A 23,270-nucleotide genomic window follows, 5' to 3' on the forward strand; every position below is an offset into this window, starting at 1 on the left:
TCATTTTGCAAGTTTACTAAATAAACTCTTTAAAAAAAAAAAAAATTCTCCATTGAAAATGAAAAAGTAGGAATAGTAGGAAGATTTGGGAAAAAAAAAGGAAAAAGTAGGATCCTGATGAAAAAGTAGGAAATAGTAGGAAAAAGTAGGAAAAAGTATGACCGCTTGACAGCCTGATACAGTCAAAGAGTTTAACACAGACGTTAAATGCACAAGTTCATCAGTGGACATACTTTGAGACTGATCTTGTAATATTCAGTGGACACAGCCAAATTAAACAACTGAAAATGTATGCACAGGACACCCACCTCCTGTTAACTGTGAATGTTCACATGCAAATAAACACCAGAACACAAGAACACCCAAAACCAAAATCCTGCTAATTGGGGTTGTCACATGAAATGTAACCGCGCAACACAATTCCACCAAACACCAACCTCCTGCTAATTGGGTTTGTAACATGAAATGTAACCAAAGGACACAATTCCACAAAACACCCACCTTCTGCAAATTGGGTTTGTCGCGTGAAATGTAACCACTTGACACAATTCCACAAAACACCCACCTCCTGCTAATTGGATTTGTCACATTAAATGTAACCACTTGACACAATTCCACAAAATACACACCTCCTGTTAATTGGGTTTGTCACATGAAATGTAACCACTTGACACAATTCCATTTAACAACCACCTCCTGCTAATGGGTTTGTCACATTAAATGTAACCTCTTGACACAATTCCAAAAAAACAAACACCTCCTGCTAATTGGGTTTGTTACATATAATAATATGCTTGATAAGACACACTAACCGACAGAGGCACAAGCAAGATTAAATGCCCCTTGCAATATTATTCAAAAGGTTAAGCATAAATAGCTATTGTTCTAAGCTATTGTTTGAATTACAAAACACAAGAGACATCATGCTAAAATCTACCTCAATATGTTAACAATAAACTAACAGACAACAATTTATTGAATGAAGTTCAACATATATTTTATAAAGCAGAAGAATGAATATTGATTTTGTAAAGCAATTACAGTCAAACAGGGCCTAGTCCTCACCCTGAGTAAGCGGCCACATGATTTAAGCAGTCAGTTTGTAAGTTTAGCCTTTCCTGGTTAGAAGCAAAAACAAAATGGCCATATGCACCATAAAACAAGTAACTTGCAGGCTGTTCAGGTTGTATGCTGTTTGCTGCTTATCAGTATCTCAGGGTTGGAAATGAAGTCTTTAAAACTTCAAGCTAGTAAAAAAGGTCTTAAATTAAATTTAATTTTCTAAGGGACTACACATGCATCAAAGTGCGTATCCGATTGGTAAAGGGTTCAATGTCATACCTTCCATGTAGAATGTTGCCTTGGAGACATCCCCCAGCAGCCTGTACTTCTGGTCCCCAGCCTTCAAGCAGACCACCCCACTTACACAGTGGGGCGTGTTGCCACCAAGATTTAACTCATAGTTGTCTGTTACCGTGTAACTGAATTGTAAAATTTAAAATATTAATTTTAACTGGGCTCAATGACTGAAAATATGCCAATTACAAGACTATCACCGCCATTAAATTAAAAGGCAACGTAAGCTATAATAAACAAAATCATAAAATTTGCTTTAAAACATTTGAGTGATTTAAAAAAGAAAACACCAATTGTGTATTAACAATTAAAACAAAAAAATTAAGTTAATATATAAAGATCAAACTTAAGATGACCATTGAAATTTTGTGTTTCCATTTGCAATTGCAATTATTTATATAGCCTAATTGTATTATAAATTAATCTTTTTTATATAAATATCATTCATTTAATAATGAAATGATTTGAAATGATCAAAAAATATTTGATAATGATATTTTGTATTTGTTTTGAAAACATAATGATATGTTGTAATCGTATGCTTTATTTTGTTTTGGTTTTTTGTTAGTTTAGAAATATCACAAAAATACTTTAGGTGTCGTATATAGCCTTGCACCTCAAGGTGTTGCTTTTCTTAACAACAACAATAGATTAATCTGTTATGTGTTGCATGAATTGTTTCCTATTAATAGCTTCTTGCTAATTCAGAGGGATAGTAACATGATAGTCAAAATGGCGACGTCCATGTCGAGTCAGTTATTTTTCGCCGTTTTATTCCCGCAAATTTTCTTAGTGGAGCCAAAATAAGGTCATCCGGCATAAAAAAATTTGCAGCGAGTAAAGTCGAAATATGGAGCAAATATTACTATGAAATAAACGCAAGTAACTTTCTTGCTAATATGGCTGGAAAGTGAGCGGAATTAAAAAAAATAATACAAGTAATAAAGAGTATAAAACGGCAAAAAATACCTGCCTCGGCATGGACGTCGCTATCTTGTTTGTCAGGTAATTACCCCCTCTGTAATTACTGATTCAAACCATGGCAATGTGAAATTTTCTACCATGCACATGCCATCTTGTAAACATGACAGTCTAAAAATAGCCATACAAGTCAGGCCATTATTGAAAAGTATACACTGCTGATTCTGCAGTTTTATAACTTAAGTACGCCTTGGTTTACATTGCCATTCTCTGGTATACAATTTGCTGTATCAAAGCTTGTGGTATTTGTAAATGTATGCATTTATCTTAACTGCTTGTAGTATTTATAATCCATCAATTTACATTTAAAGATCAAATTGCCCAATTGGTGCAAACAGGTATCATGTCATATTAAAATTGAATGACACATGGTACCTTTTTCCAATGGGACGACATTCTATAACATGGTTAGCAGGTGCATATGAATCCTTAACTGACTGGATATTAAATTCATGCACAGTGATCTACTGCTGGATAACAATATATTCACCGCATTATTAGGTAAATGTATGGAATGGTAGCAGAATATGTCGTGATTTAAGTAAACCGCTACAACAAGTCAATCATGATGGTATTATGCTACTAACCTTGTGTTCCATATTGCTGTGAGATTTACCACACTTCCACTACGGGGATCTGTCACTATACCCGCTGTTGTCATGACAACACTGGACCTGAAGTGACAGATGTGAGCATGTTAAAAGGAAAGAGAATCTATAGAATGATGTGAATAAAACAGAAAATGATTTGATAAGAACATAGATTGAAGCCAGATTTCTATTAATCTAAGCTTATTCATCCAATAAGATTAGTCATATCATCAGAGCATGGTTGCATAGCGAACATCAGTGTGTATTAAATTTTATCAATTTTATCTTATTCATCAAACAAATTATTCAAATAATAAAAAATATTTCAGTTACTCATCTGACACCTTCAAGAAGCATTCTATTAAGCAGACAAATCATTGATCAATTGCTGTACAAGTGTCAATCTATTGTGACGTCTGCACAGGAAAATCAGGGACAACACTTTCCGGTTTTGTGGAATTATTCTTTTAAAGGAAGTCTCATCAAAACAAAAATAAAGTCTAGGAAGATGTTGTTGTCCCTGACTAGCCTATATGGACTGCACAGGCTTACGCTATATGGACTGCACAGGCTAATCTGGGATGACACTTAACTCAGATGCATTAAGCCCCCTTTTCCCAGAGCAAGGCTCATTTATATGACAACTCTAGCACATACCTCTTTACTTTGCAGGCCAGACTGGTTTCCCAGCTAACTCTAGCACATACCTCTTTACTTTGCAGGCCAGACTGGTTTCCCAGCTAACTCTAGCACATACCTCTTTACTTTGCAGGCCAGACTGGTTTCCCAGCTAACTCTAGCACATACCTCTTTACTTTGCAGGCCAGACTGGTTTCCCAGCTAACTCTAGCACATACCTCTTTACTTTGCAGGCCAGACTGGTTTCCCAGCTAACTCTAGCACATACCTCTTTACTTTGCAGGCCAAACTGATTTCCCAGCTAACTCTAGCACATACCTCTTTACTTTGCAGGCCAGACTGGTTTCCCAGCTAACTCTAGCACATACCTCTTTACTTTGCAGGCCAGACTGGTTTCCCAGCTAACTCTAGCACATACCTCTTTACTTTGCAGGCCAGACTGGTTAACCAGCTAACTCTAGCACATACCTCTTTACTTTGCAGGCCAGACTGGTTAACCAGCTAACTCTAGCACATACCTCTTTACTTTGCAGGCCAGACTGGTTTCCCAGCTAACTCTAGCACATACCTCTTTACTTTGCAGGCCAGACTGGTTTCCCAGCTAACTCTAGCACATACCTCTTTACTTTGCAGGCCAGACTGGTTTCCCAGCTAACTCTAGCACATACCTCTTTACTTTGCAGGCCAGACTGGTTAACCAGCTAACTCTAGCACATACCTCTTTACTTTGCAGGCCAGACTGGTTTCCCAGCTTACTCTAGCACATACCTCTTTACTTTGCAGGCCAGACTGGTTTCCCAGGTGAATTCAAAAATGCAGGACACCTCATTAGCAGCACTACAATACAAACCATATGATTACACTACATCACAAGATTATTTCTGAATTATTTTTACTCTATTGATGATTTGTTTAGTTGTGTATGCGTTCTTTTTTTTCTTTGTTGTCATTTGTTGAGAATGCTTTATTTGGAAGGCTTGGTTTCTTGTACAACTCTCTTAAGTAAAATGATACTACACAAATGTGTAGTATACTATATTTATAAGGCAAAGTTGCACTGGATACATAGTTTAATAGTTATTTATTACCAATCATAACAAGTCATATCCATATTTAACAAGGGCTGTTTGTAAAACATGCATGCCCCCCATATGGACTGTCCGTTGTACTGGCAGCCATTGTGTGAATACGACTTTTGTCACTGTGACCTTGACCTTTGACCTAGTGACCTGAAAATCAATAGGGGTCATCTGCAAGTCACGATCAATGTACCTATGAAGTGTCATGATCCTAGGCAAAAGCGTTCTTGAGTTATCATCCGAAAATCATTTTACTATTTCGGGTCACCGTGACCTTGACCTTTGACCTTGTGACCTCAAAATCAATAGGGGTCATCTGCGAGTCATGATCAATCTACCTATGAAGTTTCATGATCCTAGGCATATGCGTTCTTGAGTTATCATCAGAAAATCATTTTACTATTTCGGGTCACCGTGACCTTGACCTTTGACCTAGTGACCTAAAAATCAATAGGGGTCATCTGCGAGTCATGATCAATCTACCTATAAAGTTTCATGATCCTAGGCATATGCGTTCTTGAATTATCATCCGAAAATAATTTTACTATTTCGGGTCACCGTGACCTTGACCTTTGACCTAGTGACCTCAAAATCAATAGGGGTCATCTGCGAGTCATGATCAATCTACCCATGAAGTTTCATGATCCTAGGCATATGCGTTCTTGAGTTATCATCCGAAAATCATTTTACTATTTCGGGTCACCGTGACCTTGACCTTTGACCTAGTGACCTCAAAATCAATAGGGGTCATCTGCGAGTCATGATCAATCTACCCATGAAGTTTCATGATCCTAGGCGTATGCGTTCTTGAGTTATCATCCAGAAACCATTTTACTATTCCGGGTCACCGTTACCTTGACCTAGTGACCTCAAAATCAATAGGGGTCATCTGCGAGTCATGATCAATCTACCCATGAAGTTTCATGATCCTAGGCGTATGCGTTCTTGAGTAATCATCCGGAAACCATTTTACTATTTCGGGTCACCGTGACCTTGACCTTTGACCTAGTGACCTCAAAATCAATAGGGTTCATCTGCGAGTCATGATCAATGTACCTATGAAGTTTCATGATCCTAGCCCCAAGCGTTCTTGAGTTATCATCCGAAAACCACCTGGTGGACGGACCGACCGACCTACCGACCGACATGAGCAAAGCAATATACCCCCTCTTCTTCGAAGGGGGGCATAAATATCATCTATATCCCAAAAAACGAAAAGTGGCATTGTTCTTTTCACACTTGATCAATATTCAGTGTGTTTGTATTTCGAAGTTAATGAGGTCCTTCCGGGCAAGAGGCAGCATTATGTGAAGACCCGGAGTGTGCTCCATTACTTCTACCTAATTTTAGACTCGCGAAAGTTGGGAAAAAAATTGAATTTTAGCTGCAATTTATTTTTACTGAAAGATTCTCAATTTGGTGGGGTCTTACGCTGTGGAGGGAAACCACAGTGCCCTCATACACATTTTGACTAAGTTTTATCAAGATTGAATAATAAATGTGGCATCCAAAGGGGTAAAATAGCTTCCTATTTCACCATGTGACCCAGATTTTGGATGCACTTGACTAGATCATGGCCTTAATAATGTCAACAAAAATATTCTACCAAGCTTCATCAAGATCATAGAGTCATAAAATATGGCTTCTAGACAGTAACAGGCTTTTCTATGATTCGACCTTTTGACCCAGTTTTTGGACGCACATTCTGACCATGTTCCATCCAGATCAGTTGAAGTAAAGTCACCTTTAGAGAGGTAAGGATTTAAAACTTGATTTGCAATGCACAACTCACACGGGACATCACGCCACATATGATACTGTCCATAAGGTGATTGCAATACCGTAATAACTCAAAGTTTTTAGACACTTTAAGTTTTTGGACACCCTCTGTTTTGGCAATAATAATTATTTTTCGTGAATCTTAATTTTCCGACATGCACGTTTTTGTCTATCATTAACGACTCTAAATTTTCGACAGTATATTTTAAAGAGCTATTTAACCAGATTTTGGCACTATATTTGCTTATCTTGTGACACTTTGATCATGGGGTTTTACAAAGAGATTAAGGTCATAAAACCACTTAGTGCTCAGGTGTGGTATAAAAAAACTTGCACCAGCCCACCCCTGTTTGTATTACAGCCCTAAAAACAACAGCTTACTTTTCGACAAACTGTGGAAAGCCAAGGGTGTTTCCACAGGTGAAGGTAATGCGTGTCCGTGCAGGGGTATTGTCACTGCGTCCCTTTGAGCAGGCTGGGCTTCCCTCACCGTACTCCAACACCAGCTTTCCACTTGTTGCTGTACATGGTCATGGCAAGATTTTGTAAATGAAATTAAATGGATAGTAATGCTAAATAAACTACTTTATTTGTACACTGTTTACTTTTAGTTTAGCCTATGTCACTAAATCTTTAATTGTTCACAATTCTTCTCTTTCATCAATATTGGGTCTTTTTATGTACTATTGCTCTCATGGTTTAATTCCTAAAAATTGAAGCTCAAAACTCTTGGCATATTATAGATGTAGCAAACACTTAAATAATTTGAATCAACAAGCCAGCGCAAATCTCATTTTCTTATACACACGCTTAAATCTTAACCATTCAGATAAGTACTTTGAAATGTCCGTAGCCTCTTAGAAAATCGAATTAAATTTGAAACCTTTCTTACTACCGGGGTATGTTCAATTTTAAAGGGCTTAAATTCCAACTCTATAGTTCTGATGAGCAGCAAACAGCATAAAACCTGAACAGACTGCTAGTTACTACAGGTCGTTTTTTGTTTTATGCTGGTTGCATATAGCCATTTTCACTTTGCTTCTGAGTGGGAAAGAGTTAATTGAGAGTTGCAACCTCACCATCAATGTACATGTCTTTCGTAGCGCTCGCGCTCCCGAGGGACTCAACAACTCCCGATGAGGACTTGCGGCATGCGATGGCTCCACGCTGGCAACCATCACCAAGGTAACCTCCCTTGAGGGCAGAGCAGACATTGAAAAAGTAGCTGAAAATAGAAGTGTTTGTTACTTTTAAAATATCTTTTTATTATTTTGTATTTAAAAAACAACAATCTCTAGCTAAGTTTTTTTTCTTATTTATAATAAAAAACTAAAGTTAAACCCAAATTCTAGATAACATAAAATTAGTTTTTATCTGTTGAATTGTAGTTTTTAACCATAATGAAAGATTGAAGAAATATTAAGACTAGTTATTAAATTATTATTATGGAAGACGTACATTAGAATTACATATTTAAAAAAATGATAAATCTCTATGGAATTAATGAGCCCATGTAATTACAGCACACCAATATATATGAAAGTTGGTCAACAGAAATGCAATCTTACGTATTTTTCTTCGAATCCACAACACTCCATGCACCAGTGCTCTTTGAAAGCAGGGACAGGTCATACAAATGTCCATCAATGATTGCTCTGCAAGGGTTAACAATCCACGCGCAGGCAATAGACGTGCGCCACAGGAGTTCAATATCACACCCAAACCCTGTCAAGAACTCCGGGGTTCCTAGATTCCCAGGGTCACATTGAAACAGAATGTGACTCTCAGCTTTCTTTGATTCTGTAATGATATAAATATGTTTAATACCAACAAAGACAAGCAAATTCGTTGAATTGATATCCCCCGTCAATATGCTTCTGGACACAAAAGGGTTATATTTGACACTCAAAAAAGATGGTGTACAATGCCATTTGGCGTGCATCATCCTCTTATCCATATATATACTCATACCAAGTTTCAATGAAATCCGCCAAAGCACCTCCAAGATATGGCTCCGGACACACACAAAAAGCATTTTTTTCAAGATACAAAGGGCCATAACTCCCTTATTTACAGATGGTATACAATGCTATTTGGCATGCATCATCCTCTTATCCATATATATACTCATACCAAGTTTCAATGAAATCTGCCAAAGCACTTCCAAGATATGGCTCCGGACGTACGGAAAGACGGACGGACGGAAAGACTGAAGGATGGACGGACGGACAGACAACACCAAAACAATATCCCTCCGCCTATGGCGTGGGATAAAAAGTGATATTAACAAAGTGGGTGAGCCATGAAGTACCAGCATTTACACTTTTTTTACAAAGCATATGCTTACAGGTACAGTACTTCCTGATCTTTTTTGTTTTTTTAAGTTGTTGTTGTTTTTTGCAGTGTTACAGTCATATTATGGGGTTTAGTAAACTTTACCTGGGCCAGCCTGTTTACAGGTGCACATACTGATGCCAGAAAGTGACAACTGCCCTACTTGAATCAGAGGTAAGGAGACAATGGCGGCAGAAAGGATTGTGGCAGGGCAGGGGGGATGAAACCCACGTTCCTAAGATTTGTGGTCCAACCAAGCTTGCGGATGCATGTATTTTTTTTTTTAATCTCCGCTTTTCAGGGTATCCAGAGGTTAATAAAAGCCTTTATGGTTCATATTATTTCTGTATTCTTATTCATTCATAACAAAATATAAAGGTGCACACAACCATTTTAATCATACAAGCCAAGTTTAAGAAGATACATAATAAAACTTGTCTTTCAAAGTTAAAATGTTTATGATGAGACACTAAATACTGACCAGTACCAATAGTTCGTTTTTCTTGATGGTGCTTTGTCTAGCCTCTTGTTACATTTTATAATGTCTATTCGGAATATCTTAAAGGTAATAATACTAATGGTTATGTCCCCCAGTCTATACTGGTTTTTGCGCTGTCTATTTGTTGGTTTGTTTGTTGGTTTGCGTCAAACTTAAACATTTGCCATAACTTTTGCAATATTAAAGATATCATCTTCATATTTGGCATGCATGTGTATCTCATAAAGCTACACATTTTGGGTGGTGAAAGGTCAAGGTCATCCTTCAAGGTCAAAGATAACATATATGGGGGGGGGGGGACATAGTGTTTCACAAACACATCTTGTTGTAAATATTCTTTACTCAAAAACAGTCTTATCTGGAGTTCTCTAATTTGGTCCAGACAACAAAAACCTTTTTGGAAATATAAGTATGTAATATACACCTTAAGTTGGGAAGTTTAGAGTCAATTCGCCAAATATTTGTAAAACAAGAAGAAATAATTAATACCTACACTAATAAACATGTATAGATACATTTATACACAATGGAATGTTCTGAGTTGAACACTTCTTATACCCATACAACTGAAAGTCAAGTAATCAGCCATAATAATTTAACTGGGAATTTAGAATCTTGCTTCAATGCAAAATCTTTGCCCATGTAAATATGACCCTAAAAATGACATAAAATCAGCAAAAAAGTCATTGTGAGAGCACAGGCCATGGAAAGTAACCTACCCTGGCATGTTCCACCTTGGCCATAAGATGGAAAGTAACCTACCGTGGCATGTTCCACCTTGGCCATAAGATGGAAAGTAACCTACTGTGGCATGTTCCACCTTGGCCATAAGATGGAAAGTAACCTACTGTGGCATGTTCCACCTTGGCCATAAGATGGAAAGTAACCTACCCTGGCATGTTCCACCTTGACCATAAGATGGAAAGTAACCTACTGTGGCATGTTCCACCTTGGCCATAAGATGGACAGTAATCTACCCTGGCATGTTCAGCCTTGGCCGTAAGTGAACTAAGCAAAATAATGTTAGCCCATGAGAATATGAACCATGCTATTAAAACAAGCAAATTTGTTGAATTGATATCACCCGCCAATATGCTTCTGGACACAAAAGTGTTATATTTGACACTCAAAAAATGCATTTTTTTCAAGATACAAAGGGCCATAACTCTGTTATTAACAGATGGTGTACAATGCCATTTGGCGTGCATCATCCTCTTATCCATATATATATATATATATATATATATATACTCATGCCAAGTTTCAATGAAATCCGCCAAAGCACGTCCAAGAAATGGCTCTGGACGGATGGAAAGACGGACGGAAAGATGGACTGACGGATGGACGGACAACGCCAAAACAATATCCCTCGGCATATGGCGGGGATAAAAAAAGTCCTGTGAGAGCATAGGTTATGGACTGTAAGACAGTAAACCTACCTTGGCATATTCCACCCTGGCCGTAAGTGAATTTGATGGATTCCCCTTCTTTCAATGCGCTATACTGAGAGGGAGTCCCAAAGGAGACGGCATCCGATTTGCGACACACCATTGAGCTACTACAGTTCAACGGTATGTCTGGCCCTGTCACATTGCCACACATGTTGACCAGGTACACAGACCCAGTAGAGTCATCTTTTACCTGAAGCAAATCAAGAACAAATCAAGGGCCCATATTCACCAACCAATACTTAGACTACATAGAATAAAGAATAAAAAAAGAACCAAGAAAAAAACATAAAAAATATGTACAGGCTAGAAATACCTTTTGTGTTATAAATGAATTGATCAAAACAAATAATTGTGCATTTAGAAGTGTTTAATTCCAAGTCATAGTGTACAGTATTATACCATAAAACACATTAAAGTTGTCAGAAAGTTCTTTATTTTTAGACTTAAGTCTAACAATTGGTTGGTGAATACAGGCCAATAACTGATGTGACAAATTAACAAGTGTGCCAACTTGTCAACGAATGTGCCCATTGACAGGTTTGGGTTACCCTGAACTTGAGTAAAATATCAGACAAGGTTAATTTAACACATTTTGGGCTTCAGGTAATCTTGTTTTTTACATACTTGGTGAAAATTTTTGGTCCAATAATATTTTCACAAAGTTTAATAATGATATAATGTAACTACGTGAGTAAGAGGTCAGTTGAAGTAAATTTGGCCAGTTTTTGCTTAAAAAGGCCCTTAATTCAGAAGTGCTTAAATTGATCTCTCTATTCATCAAACTTGATCAAGATATAACGCAAACAAACATTGTCACAAAGCTTGATGATGATACTGATTACAACTTTCTTAGTTATAAAGTTGACAAATTTAATTTGGGCATTTTTTTATAATTCAAAGGCTTTATTTCAGAAGCCCTTCAGGTAATCTGGCTGCTTTTATTAAACTTTTATCTGAGATGCCCAAAAATCAACAAGTTTCATTATGATCATATCGAAATAGAGAGCAGACATTGTCCTGGACGCTGCCTGCTTGATCTTGCTTTTTTCGCACGATATCCCCTGACAGCATCTTGAGTGTAGGTTAAGGTAACATCTTTGACACTTTGATCAGTTTGATTTTGTCTTGTAGAGACAATTTTATGCGCCTTCGCTTACAAGGAGGTTAGGAATTTTTAGTCTAAGTTATCTTAATTGCCAATTTGAAAATCTAAATGAATATCTAAATGCAACTGCTTCAAGAACTTCTGAAAATTACCCTTTAATATGACACTATCTGGCAATTGTTCCGGTTTAGAGGGTTTCCACTGTATATGATAATCAAAGTGAATTAAGTTAGATACTATCAGATATTCGTAGTGAATGCCAAAAAATAAGATAATATCAAATGTTCTAGAAATATTTAAACACACAAACAGTACATCATCATATCATGAACGTATTAAAACATTTGTTTTTCAGGTAAAGGAATACCGCTAGACACGAACTAAGCTATTTACTTCATATGGAGTGGATTTCTTCAGTTGAGTGAAGTCATAGTTTTGTCCGGTTATTGGGTCATTGTACCCACACACGTTCACGGTGGGTGGGGCAGGGGTGACAACAGAGAGACAGGCCTGCGGCACGTCCCAGGTAAATGTGAACTCACAGCCATCCTTTGAGACGAACATCGGGCTGCTCTGAAATCACATGACATTGGTGTAACTTTGTATTTCTTTATATATTATTTCTTTATATATTATATAGAAATTATTGTATAACTCTAGAACCTTAAAACTTTATAATAATTTTATTTATAACACTGTAAAGTTTTGTGAGGATTTAATTTTCTTTCTTTTTTTGTTGTTGTTCTTTATTTTTAATAAAATAGATTACAATGTTATTTAGACTACTAAGTTTTGAGACTTGATTAATGACTTTTTAAATTCAAATTTTATACAGAAAATATTAACTTATCGAAGTGTTATTATATCTGCTCAACAGTTAATACTACATCCAAAGTCCTCAATTCCTCACATTTTTACTGATTGTAATAACCTGTGTCAAAAGCATCACAATGGCAACCTACCCTTGCATCAGTACCACACTTAAAGATAATCTTGGAGGTGAAATTCTTGGCCCGGTTTGAGTCACACTGTGAGCCATTCACGTACACCAGCACGATCGCCTTGGTAACGCTGTCCCAGATTGGGTGGGCACCTGGCTTACCCAGGCTCTAGCAACATTCAACATGGCATGGTCAAATAATAAAACTCAAACAGGGAGGTAAATAAAACACAACACATTGAAAATATGCAATTTCTGTTCATTCAAAAGGCACTGAAGGCATTAAATAAATAATATCTTCTTTATGTAACAAAAAGGCCCTGCTAGCTATGATGAGAAATATATTGAGATTTTGAATAAGAACATAGAAAAAGAAATATGTTTTTCATTTATGGTACCATCTACAAAATTATTGGTTTCAATAATGGTAACCTTTGTTTACTAAAGTCATTGAGTTAAGATTTTACTATGGTTGTTTGCAGAAATGGCCTGACTCAGAACACCTACTATCTGCATGTTGTTATTCCCAGGGATCACCTGGCACACCCCGGCCCCTGTGGGGCACAGCAACCCGGCAACGGGGGTCAAAGGTGAGCACACGCTGAGGTAGAAGCTGGAGTTATCGTACGTAGATGAAACCACCTTGTCAGTCACACGAGACAATGGGGACAGGTCCAGGGTCGTTGATCCAACATCAACGGTGCATTTTGCCTGCAAGAAAGTTTGAATAATTGACTGATGGCTGGTTTGTCAATTGAATGCAATTCTGTATTGAAAAGGGCCTAATAGCAAACTAGAGTAGTGTGTGTATGTCACAACTTTGCCCACATTTGATTTTTGTTTCACAACTTTGCTATGTAAAGAAAATGCAACATGAAGCCAATGTCACAAATTCACTGGCTGATTATTATAATGTAATGTTTCCTCATTCTAGTACTGATTATTATAATGTAATGTTTCCTCATTCTAGTACTGATTATTATAATGCAATGTTTCCTCATTCTAGTACTGATTATTATAATGTAATGTTTCCTCATTCTAGTACTGATTATTATTATGTAATGTTTCCTCATTCTGGTACTGATTATTATAATGTAATGTTTCCTCATTCTAGTACTGATTACTATAATGTAATGTTTCCTCATTCTAGTACTAGCAATCAAACTTTTCTAATTTAACACAAGTCCAAAGTGTATTTATTTGCTTAACAAAATGGCCATATTGTCAAATAGAAGACGATTGTAAACAGGGCCGTAATTCTCATTCATCCAACCACCTGTTCTTTAAATTACAAGCCCAAAGTATTAGTTGAAATTATTGTTAAAAAAGCAGAAAGAGAGAAATTCAAACCAAATCGCTAACATCTTGCTCTGTAATTATCAAGATTTAGGAAAAACACTAATTCATGAATATACAATAAGCTCAACCTATTTAAGTCCTTTACAAATCACATTCCAAATCAACTAAAATTCTCTGAACAAAACTTGTATTAGTGCATCAAATAGTTCAGTGTTCTTTTGACCAACAGATTAGATTGTTTTCGCAGATGTGGGAATCTGCACTACAAATACTGAAACCAATAAAATTGAACCTCTGTCTGAGAAAACTGGGCTTAATGTATGTACAAAAAGTGTTGTCCCAGATTTGCCTGTACAGTCTGCACAGACTTATCAGGGACAAAAACTTTAAGCTTTTATGAAATGTGTTATTTAAAGGAAGTCTCTTGCAAGCAAAAATCCATTTAAGGAAAGTATTGTCCCTGATAAGCCTGTGTGGACTGCACATGCTTATCTGGGACAACACTTAACAGACATGCATTAAACCCATTTTTCCAAAATCAAGGCTCCATTGCTCACATCTATCTCACAGACGAGGTCAGTCATCCAAGCGATATAGTAAGTGCAGTCGTCTGTCTCGCTCTGAAACACGGGGCGACCGATGCCATGATGATCATTACATATGAAGCTGACCGTAGTGCTGCGGTTAAACTGGTTATTGTGGCATGGAGCTCCACCGCTGAACGACTGAATCACCACACCATCATCGTACCAGAGGTTTGAGACCACATTTCCCGCATTGTACTTATTGGTACCTGATATTTGAGACTGACAGACCCCTGAAATAGATGGTGAAAATGAGGGAAATAAGCATAAAAAGCTTTCAACTAGCCAAGCTCTGACTAAATGCCTAAATGAAGTCCACAGAGGCTTCTCAGGGACGACATTTTCTGCTTAGACTAGATTTTCTTTAACCCTTTGCATGCTGGGAAATTTGTTGTCTGCTAAAATGTCGTCTGCTGATATTCTAAAATTAGCATTTTCTTAGATTTTTTTCAAAAAATACTATCAGAATAGCAAACAGTTTGGATCCTGATGAGACGCCACGTTCTGTGGCGTCTCATCTGGATCCAAACTGTTTGCAAAGGCCTTCAAAATTCGGTTACAGCACTGGAAGGGTTAAAAAGAGACTTATTAAAAACAAAAACCAACATAAAAGCAAAAAGTGTTGACCTCAATTAGCATGTGTGGACTTCACAGGCTGACCTGGGACGACTTTATGCAAATGCATTAAGCCTCATTTTCCAAGAGCAAGACTCCTGTTTCTGGTTGATGGAGATTACCAACCTTATATAGTGTTTAAAAAAATGGTGAACTTAAATTGGGAACTAGTCTTTTTACGGATAGGCTTGGGTTAACATGTTTAGTTTGAATAGTGTTATCTTTAGGGAGATTACTACCACTTCTTTCTGCTTTGACACATTGTGAACTTTAACTGTGATCTTTCATGGGTAGGTAATGTATGCCACACGTCAACTGGTCATGGATAATAACTTGCAAAAGTGTGAAAATCTCTTCAGGCATTTACTTGTTAAGAAATGGAAACAACCATTTAACGACCAACATTATCTAAAAAATGTGAAGCATTTATTTTATGAATTTTGAAAACAACATTTAACATAGTGTTCAAGCATGTATACAAATCCATTTTCTGTATGCTGTGCTACATTTGCTGGTCATGGATAACAATTTTCAGAAATGTAAACATCTCTTTAGGCATTTACAAGTTAAGAAACGGTAACAAAATTTGGAAAATGGAAGGTATATATCTTATCAATTTTCACCAAAATATTTAACGTAATATTCAAGCATGTATACTAACCCATGTTTTTGTCTGCTGTTCCACAGGCACTGTTCACAAGTGGTGCACACACGTTGAACTCATACAGGTGTTCGTTGTCTTCCTTCACACTCCAACCCGTAGTTAAGGACTTGAGTCGTGACAGGTCGAAAACATATCCTGAAACAATGGTGTATTTGTTTTTTTCTTTTATGTTTTACTTAACAGCATGAAAGTCAAATGATGATTATGAGTAAATATTAACATACATGTATAAATATTTTAGGTCCAAATCGGGACATTTAATAACAAGGGACAAAATTGTCACAAAACCATGTTTTCAATGTGAAAAAAAAAGTCTGATAAAGGGAGACAACTCAAACTGAACTGATTGTTTATAATTAACCCCTTTGTTTCAAAATAAAACTATTTTTAGTCATGGGGACCTTGACCTTGGAGATATTGACATAATTCTTTCGTGGGACACATCGACCAATGATGGTGAACAAATGTGCCAAATGATTTTAAAATCTCACAATGAATGACATAGTTATGGCCCGGACAAGCTCATTTATAGCCATTTTTGACCTTTGAACTCAAAGTGTGACCTTGATTGCAACACACCATCCAATGATGGTGAACAAATGTGCCAAATGATTTTAAAATCTCACAATGAACGAAAAAGTTATGGCCCGGACAAGCTTGTTCCGCCCACCCGCCGACATTCACCAATCTAATAACCAGTTTTTTCCTTCAGAAAACCTGGTTAAAAATTGTCGGGACGTTTGACAACAAAGCTGGACCGTCTAGCAAGGAGCCCGTGACATTTAGAATATTTCGGACATTTTGCCTGGTGAAGCTTATCAGATCTCAATAGTGAAACACTGGCATAAGTACGCATACTTATGGTATCAACTGACAACTGCCCTATTTGAATCAGAGGTAGAAGTAGAACACATGTACACATTTTTCATGACCAAAGGTATGTAATTATGTTGACTGGCAAAAAAGTGTCCAAGATCTAACATGCAAAGAAATTATTATTTGAAAGACAAATATAACTCCCTGAAATAAATTTTTCAGAAACAAAAATTGTGACGGACAGATGGACAGACAAACCCACATCGAACAGGAAAGAAACAAATATGTGGAAATTTGATTCCAACTCAGAAGCGAAGAAAAATGGCTATATGCAGCCAGCATAAAAGAGTTGGAAATGAGACCTTTAAAACTTAAATAAAACAGAAAAATTGGCAACTGTATGCCTCCCCTTTCAGAGAGCACAAAAAAACATCTTTGTCAAACATAATTTTTGATGGCCTTTGAAAGTGATCCAAAGACAAAATATTTTTTATTTAAACACATTGTACTTATGAAAATTAAAGGGCTATAACTTTGAATTGGTCAGGCTACTTTTCTCGACTATCAAACATCAAATGTGACCCAGGCATCAAATCCAAGTTAATTGAAGATTCTTAAGAACAAACATATTGTTAAATCACTTATATTCATTCCAATGAAATTACTTGGTTTTCCAAAGAAGACTTTTTGGTTGATATGAAAATATGTGGATTTCTATTTTAAGAAAAAATGAGAGTAATTGAGACATCATTTACCATTAAGACATTTATTAACCCATGTGTATTAGTTAAATTCACTCATCAACCAACCCACAAAATCAACAAATTGTTGTATCACACAAATAATAATGATTTTACGGTATTTACCTAATAGAGCAGAAATGCTGATGACAAACAAACCAAAAAACCGACAGCAAAACCATATTTTCTTTCTTCATTGATGATCGCTATAATTATAACTTATGTCTGTTTGACTGTCATCTCCAACCATGCTTTGGGACATATGCTTAAGAAACACTTCCCAATTAATTGAGTACACCAAGGATAGTTTTTTAATTCATGTGTTAACATTTTTAAACAAATCTTTTCTTCATCAGACAATTTAGAAATTGTATTGACATGTCATAACTTAGGTTTCAGATTTTATATAAATATCCACACAGCTCACCAGTTCTTGGGTTAGTCACTCGACACGTGATGTTGCCCACAGATACAGGTGCGGGTGTGGTGGCATCCTTCAGGGGGCAGGCAGCAGACGTGGTCCACGTGAAGTGGTGCTCACAATCTCCGATCTTGAAATGGTCGCTGGGACTGGTGTCCTGAAGAAGAGCAAAATATTCAAGCCTCTCTCTGGGAAAACTGGGCTTAATGCATGTCATGATGTGCGTAAAGTATTGTCCCTGGCAGGCCTGTGCAGTCTGCACAGGCTAATCAGGGACCAAATTTACAGCTTTTATGAAATTTTTCCTTAAAAGGAAGTCTGTTCTTAGAATTACTCCACTTTAGGCGGACTATATGGTTGTTACTGGTTGAGTCGTGGGTTCTGTTTGATTCGTGGGTATAGAAATCGCCTGAAATCTCGCGATAGAATGTTCGCACATGATGCAGTTCGTTACGGAAAAATGTTTAGACAAGGTCACCATTTTTTCCGATCAAAAATGCGTCAAAAACAAGTAAATAGTGTAATTAATCATAACTTGATAGGTCGGTATGAAATAATTTCTCATTTATGTATTGTTCATATAGTGTTTCAAAGTAACACAAAATCGTTTATTTAGAAGTATTTACCATGCTACATCGGCTGTTGACATTTTTTCACAAGAAATTAACCTGCCCTGCAAGGTCAGTTTAAAGGCTATTTATAGTATGCAAATCTTGAAATTCTGGCAGCCAATCAGAACCCACGAATCAACCGGAAGCTTATTTTCATGATGGTAGTTTGACACTATCAACACAGTCGATTATTTTGATGATAAAAGACGATAAACATTTGGAAAAAAGCAACAAATCTTAAAGAAGAAAGGTTAATTATTATTTTCATAATGATTCATGGTCATATATTAATAAAATATTTGTGATGTAACAACTTCATGAAAATTACCCACGACTCAACCAGACTATAGCATACTGGCTAATCTGGGACGACACTTTACGCACATGCATTAAACTCCATTTTCCCACAGCAAGGCTTATATGGGATTATGGAATTATGTCAATGATTAACATCACATCCTTACTACAAAATCTTTGATAAACAAGAAACCGTCGGACACAGGTGATGCTCCCCAAAGGTTTTTTTTGTCACAATATTGCACTATATATTCAGATAAAAGGAAACGTCTTGAGGGGCATAACTTTGGACAAAATAATACGATGGATGGTTTAGCAACCTAAAAATTTCAAAGGGCCATAACTCTCTAAATAAATCATCTAACCAGAACCCACTAATAACATGCGCATCTCATCAAGGTAGCTTCCCATAAAGCTTCATTGAATTCCAGTCAGTAGTTGGGGAGAAATAGCCCGGACAAGAATTGCACTATATGTACATTGAATGGAAAATTTCAAAGGGCCATGACTCTGTGAAAAATCATTCAACCATTACCGACTGTTAATATGCACATCTCCTCTTGGTAGTGAAGCTTCCCATAAAGTTTCATTGAATTCCCGTAATAAGTTGCTGAGAAATAGCTCGGACAAGAATTGCACTATATGTACAATGGAAAATTTCAAAGGGCCATAACTCTGTGAAAAATCATCCAACCAGAACCGGCTGATAATATGCACATCTCCTCTTGGTAGTGAAGCTTCCCATAAAGTTTCATTCAATTCCGGTCATTAGTTGCTGAGAAATAGCCCGGACAAGAATTGCACTATATGTACAGTTAATGGAACATTTCAAAGGGCCATAACTCTTTGAAAAATCATCCGACCAGAACTGGCTGATAATATGCACATTTCCTCTTGGTAGTGAAGCTTCCCATAAAGTTTCATTGAATTCTGGTCATTAGTTGCTGAGAAATAGCCCGGACAAGAATTGCACTATATGTACATTTAATGGAAAATTTCAAAGGGCCATTACTCTGTGAAAAATCATCCGACCAGAACCCGCTGATAATATGCACATCTCCTCTTGGTAGTGAAGCTTCCCATAAAGTTTCATTGAATTCCGGTCATTAGTTGCTGAGTAATCACCCGGACAAAAATTGTGCACGGACAGACGGAGGGACAGACGAAGCGGCAACTATATGCATAAAAAACGGAGTTATCTAGACTCCTCTATTGCTTAATGATCTCTGAATTATCTTTTTCCATCAAAAGACCTGTGCTGTTTATTTGGAATTCTGATTTAAGTAATAGAATACCTAGACATGTGATGATGAATTAAATAAAGCATATTACTCATTATGCACTTAACAGTTAAACTTAATCTTGTTTTTTTTAAGGTGCATGTGTTTCCATGAATACAAAAAACACCAAAATTAATAATGTTGAAAGTATTTTATTTAAAGTCCAGAAATAAAATAGAGCTCCTTTTTAATAAGTATATTCATAACCTATTGTAGGTAAAAGCAAATAAAACATCCATAGCAGGTATTCTGATTTCATGGATACTTTTTCTGGAAACACAGATGCTACCCAGATGTAAGTATTAGAATAGAAGAGATCAATAAACTTATCAGGAACTATGCATTGAGCATATTTTTTTTTTTTTTAATGGACACTAAAATACATTTACGACCACTACAAATTCCACAAACCTTGGCCTTTTCATCGCACATGAAGAGAATTCTGGTTGTCATAGTACCCGTTCCACACTTCACACCATTAGTATACGTGAGGGCAACATGACCATTGACGTAGGCGATCTGGTTGCTATTGGGTTCACCAATGTTTAGGTATCTGTCAGACCAATGAAGAACAGAAATGAGGGCCTTAGTTATGTATCATAGAACACTGAATTTACTTATAGAAGTGTTAGTACACTGTAATTCCAATATCTATCCAATTAAATATCAAATTAAATTTTTGGAGCGCTACAAAGGAAAGGTATTTGGGCAGTTGGCAACAATATTGCGCTAATAGTGTTCAGATAATAAATATATCAATTGACAGATAACTGTATAATTTGCGCACCACATTTCTTAGAAGGTAATTGTGAAGAGGCATGTATTTAAACCTCCAGTTTGCAATATTCACTAGAGCCTTGTCACAAAGGAAACTAATCCTCCATTATAGCTTTGTAAGCCATGTCAATTGGTACATAACTAAGGAATGTGGGGACCACTTCAAATGATTCAGTCGTTCTGTACATATACAGTTCATGGTGATGACACATTGTTAGTTTCAATATAAATGCTTGAGAAAGAATAAGTATGCTTCACAAACAGAGAATATGTTTAGTGGACTGACTGACAAACCAACTGACAAAAGAGGGAGTCCAATGTACCTTATTCATGTGGGGTAAAATAAATCAATGGCAAAATAAATACATCAAAGAAGCAATCAAACGTAACTAGTATTAATTTATTTTATGATCTTATAAGACTGCATAAAACCTAAACAGTCTGTGAGTTACTGGCAGGCTGTTCTGGTTTTATGCTGGTTGCATATAGCCATTTTCACTTCGCTTCTTAGTGGGAAAGAATTAACAAATCAAACAGCGTACTTGGTGGTATCAGTGTTGTTCTTGGAGAGATCCACCATGCAAGCAGCTGCATCATAGGGGCAATAGGTGTCTGAAAGGTTTACAAACAGGCTTGAGAACAGATAACAAACCCATTTGTATCGTACAAAACAACACAGAAAACCATTGTTACAAAGGGGCACAAATAAAAATCCATAGAAAAATCACCACCAAACCAAAGTACCTTTCTGAAGTATGAGAGACCTGCAGACATTGATGATGAATCTCATATTCCCATCTGTGGACTCGTAATTATCGTCATCTAACGTGAGACTTCCGAGATCGTAATTCTTGCCGTCTGGTCCGGTGATAGCGCAGGCTCCCTCTGACCACGGGGGGCATGCGCGGTGCGTCTTCCACTCAAATATGTATTTACAGTTGAAAGCTTCTTCAATGAATACTGGACCTGAAGAAAATATGATTGTCACCAGACAGAAGAAAGTCTTCGTCGTTACAAGCATCACCATCATTACAATCATCATCAACAGCAAATTCATTTACATCACTTTCATCATCTGGCTTTTCTTTTATTTCCATATTACACTCCCTTTCCATAACAACATCATAACCATACCTTGGGACCCATCCTGGCTTACATCACAGGTGAAGCGTATGATCGTCTGCCGCGTGTATTTCCCATGGCAATTGTCCTTGCCCTCTGTGTATGTTAGAGTAAGCTCCCCTCCTTGGTATGTTATGTTGGCATTCCCAAGACCTGATGAAAACATTTACACACAGATAAATACATGCTTACAACTTTTTATGATACTTTAACCTGGACAATAGCAATCTTATATACAATGTCTTTATTAACAGAAGAGGAAACAAATATCAATACATGTATTTACAATATTTAACTTTGATGTTTCAAACATCTGCAGTTTGCATCAAAATGAAGTTATAAATGAAGTATTATACATTTTAAAATTATTGAATTTTAAATTTCACATAAATGATAGATACTAATGCTAATACGAAAGTGATAATAACTAGAAATATGAATGCATAGAGAATACTAGGTCGGTGCCGAATAAAGCAAAGTTTATTTTGCGAGGCTTAGAAAATCTGAACCACGAGCCTTGGCGAGTGTTTCAGATTTTCGTGCCGAGCAAAATAAACTTTGCTTTATTCGGCATCGACCTAGTGTTCTGTTTATCCCATCAACTTTCTTAGTCGTAAATTATTTCTGTAACAAGAGTTCCGCGGTCGGAGATGACCGCATTGAAGCCGGATTTTTGATTTAAATGACAGGAAAGTACCTTTCGTGTTTTTGTCAATGCAATACTTAAATTACTGAAATATTGTTCAAAGGTCAAAATGAAATGTAAGTACTTTTCAAGGCATGAGCAAAGTTTGAGATTCTAGGTCCAAGCATACCAAAGTTACAACAATTTTAACATTTTAACATTTAAGTTCACAGTGACCTTGACCTTCAAATGAATGACATTGAAATGAATGACCTTGAAATGACCAGTGGTCATCTAAGTGTGCTTGCAAACCTTTACGTCAAGTTTGAGATTCTAGGTCCAAGCATACCAAAGTTATAACAATTTTAACATTTTAACATTGAAGGTCACAGTGACCTTGACCTTCAAATGAATGACATTGAAATGACCAGTGGTCATCTTCTAGTACTGGCCAATCTTTATTTCAAGTTTGAAGACTCTAGGTACAAGCATACCAAAGTTATAACATGAAATAAGAACTTTAACATTTTTACATTCAAGGTCACAGTGACCTTGACCTTCAAATGAATGACCTTGAAATGTCCAGTGGTTACTTACTAGTTCTGGCCAACCTTCATGTCAAGTTTCAAGACTCTAGGTCCAAGCATACCAAAGTTATAACAACTT

General features: G+C 36.7%; 1 protein-coding gene across 2 annotated transcripts in view; it reads right to left on the bottom strand.

Annotated features, from left to right (window-relative positions):
* The window catches only part of LOC127853021 (cation-independent mannose-6-phosphate receptor-like), a 76,211-nt gene that overhangs the window by 14,727 nt on the left and 38,214 nt on the right, over positions 1-23,270 (bottom strand). For both annotated transcript variants that reach the window (XM_052387137.1, XM_052387136.1), the window contains exons 23-39: positions 21,992-22,132; positions 21,602-21,823; positions 21,400-21,469; positions 20,492-20,633; positions 17,899-18,049; positions 15,913-16,050; positions 14,610-14,869; positions 13,261-13,464; positions 12,776-12,922; positions 12,207-12,386; positions 10,697-10,898; positions 7,993-8,224; positions 7,504-7,649; positions 6,806-6,944; positions 4,335-4,403; positions 2,925-3,011; positions 1,342-1,481 (exon numbers count right to left, since the gene is read on the bottom strand). In XM_052387137.1, the coding sequence (XP_052243097.1) occupies positions 1,342-1,481; positions 2,925-3,011; positions 4,335-4,403; positions 6,806-6,944; positions 7,504-7,649; positions 7,993-8,224; positions 10,697-10,898; positions 12,207-12,386; positions 12,776-12,922; positions 13,261-13,464; positions 14,610-14,869; positions 15,913-16,050; positions 17,899-18,049; positions 20,492-20,633; positions 21,400-21,469; positions 21,602-21,823; positions 21,992-22,132 (2,670 nt within the window). The remainder of the gene's footprint in view (positions 1-1,341; positions 1,482-2,924; positions 3,012-4,334; positions 4,404-6,805; positions 6,945-7,503; positions 7,650-7,992; positions 8,225-10,696; positions 10,899-12,206; positions 12,387-12,775; positions 12,923-13,260; positions 13,465-14,609; positions 14,870-15,912; positions 16,051-17,898; positions 18,050-20,491; positions 20,634-21,399; positions 21,470-21,601; positions 21,824-21,991; positions 22,133-23,270) is intronic.

This window comes from Dreissena polymorpha, chromosome 12, assembly GCF_020536995.1.
Source record: "Dreissena polymorpha isolate Duluth1 chromosome 12, UMN_Dpol_1.0, whole genome shotgun sequence".
Taxonomy (NCBI): domain Eukaryota; kingdom Metazoa; phylum Mollusca; class Bivalvia; order Myida; family Dreissenidae; genus Dreissena; species Dreissena polymorpha.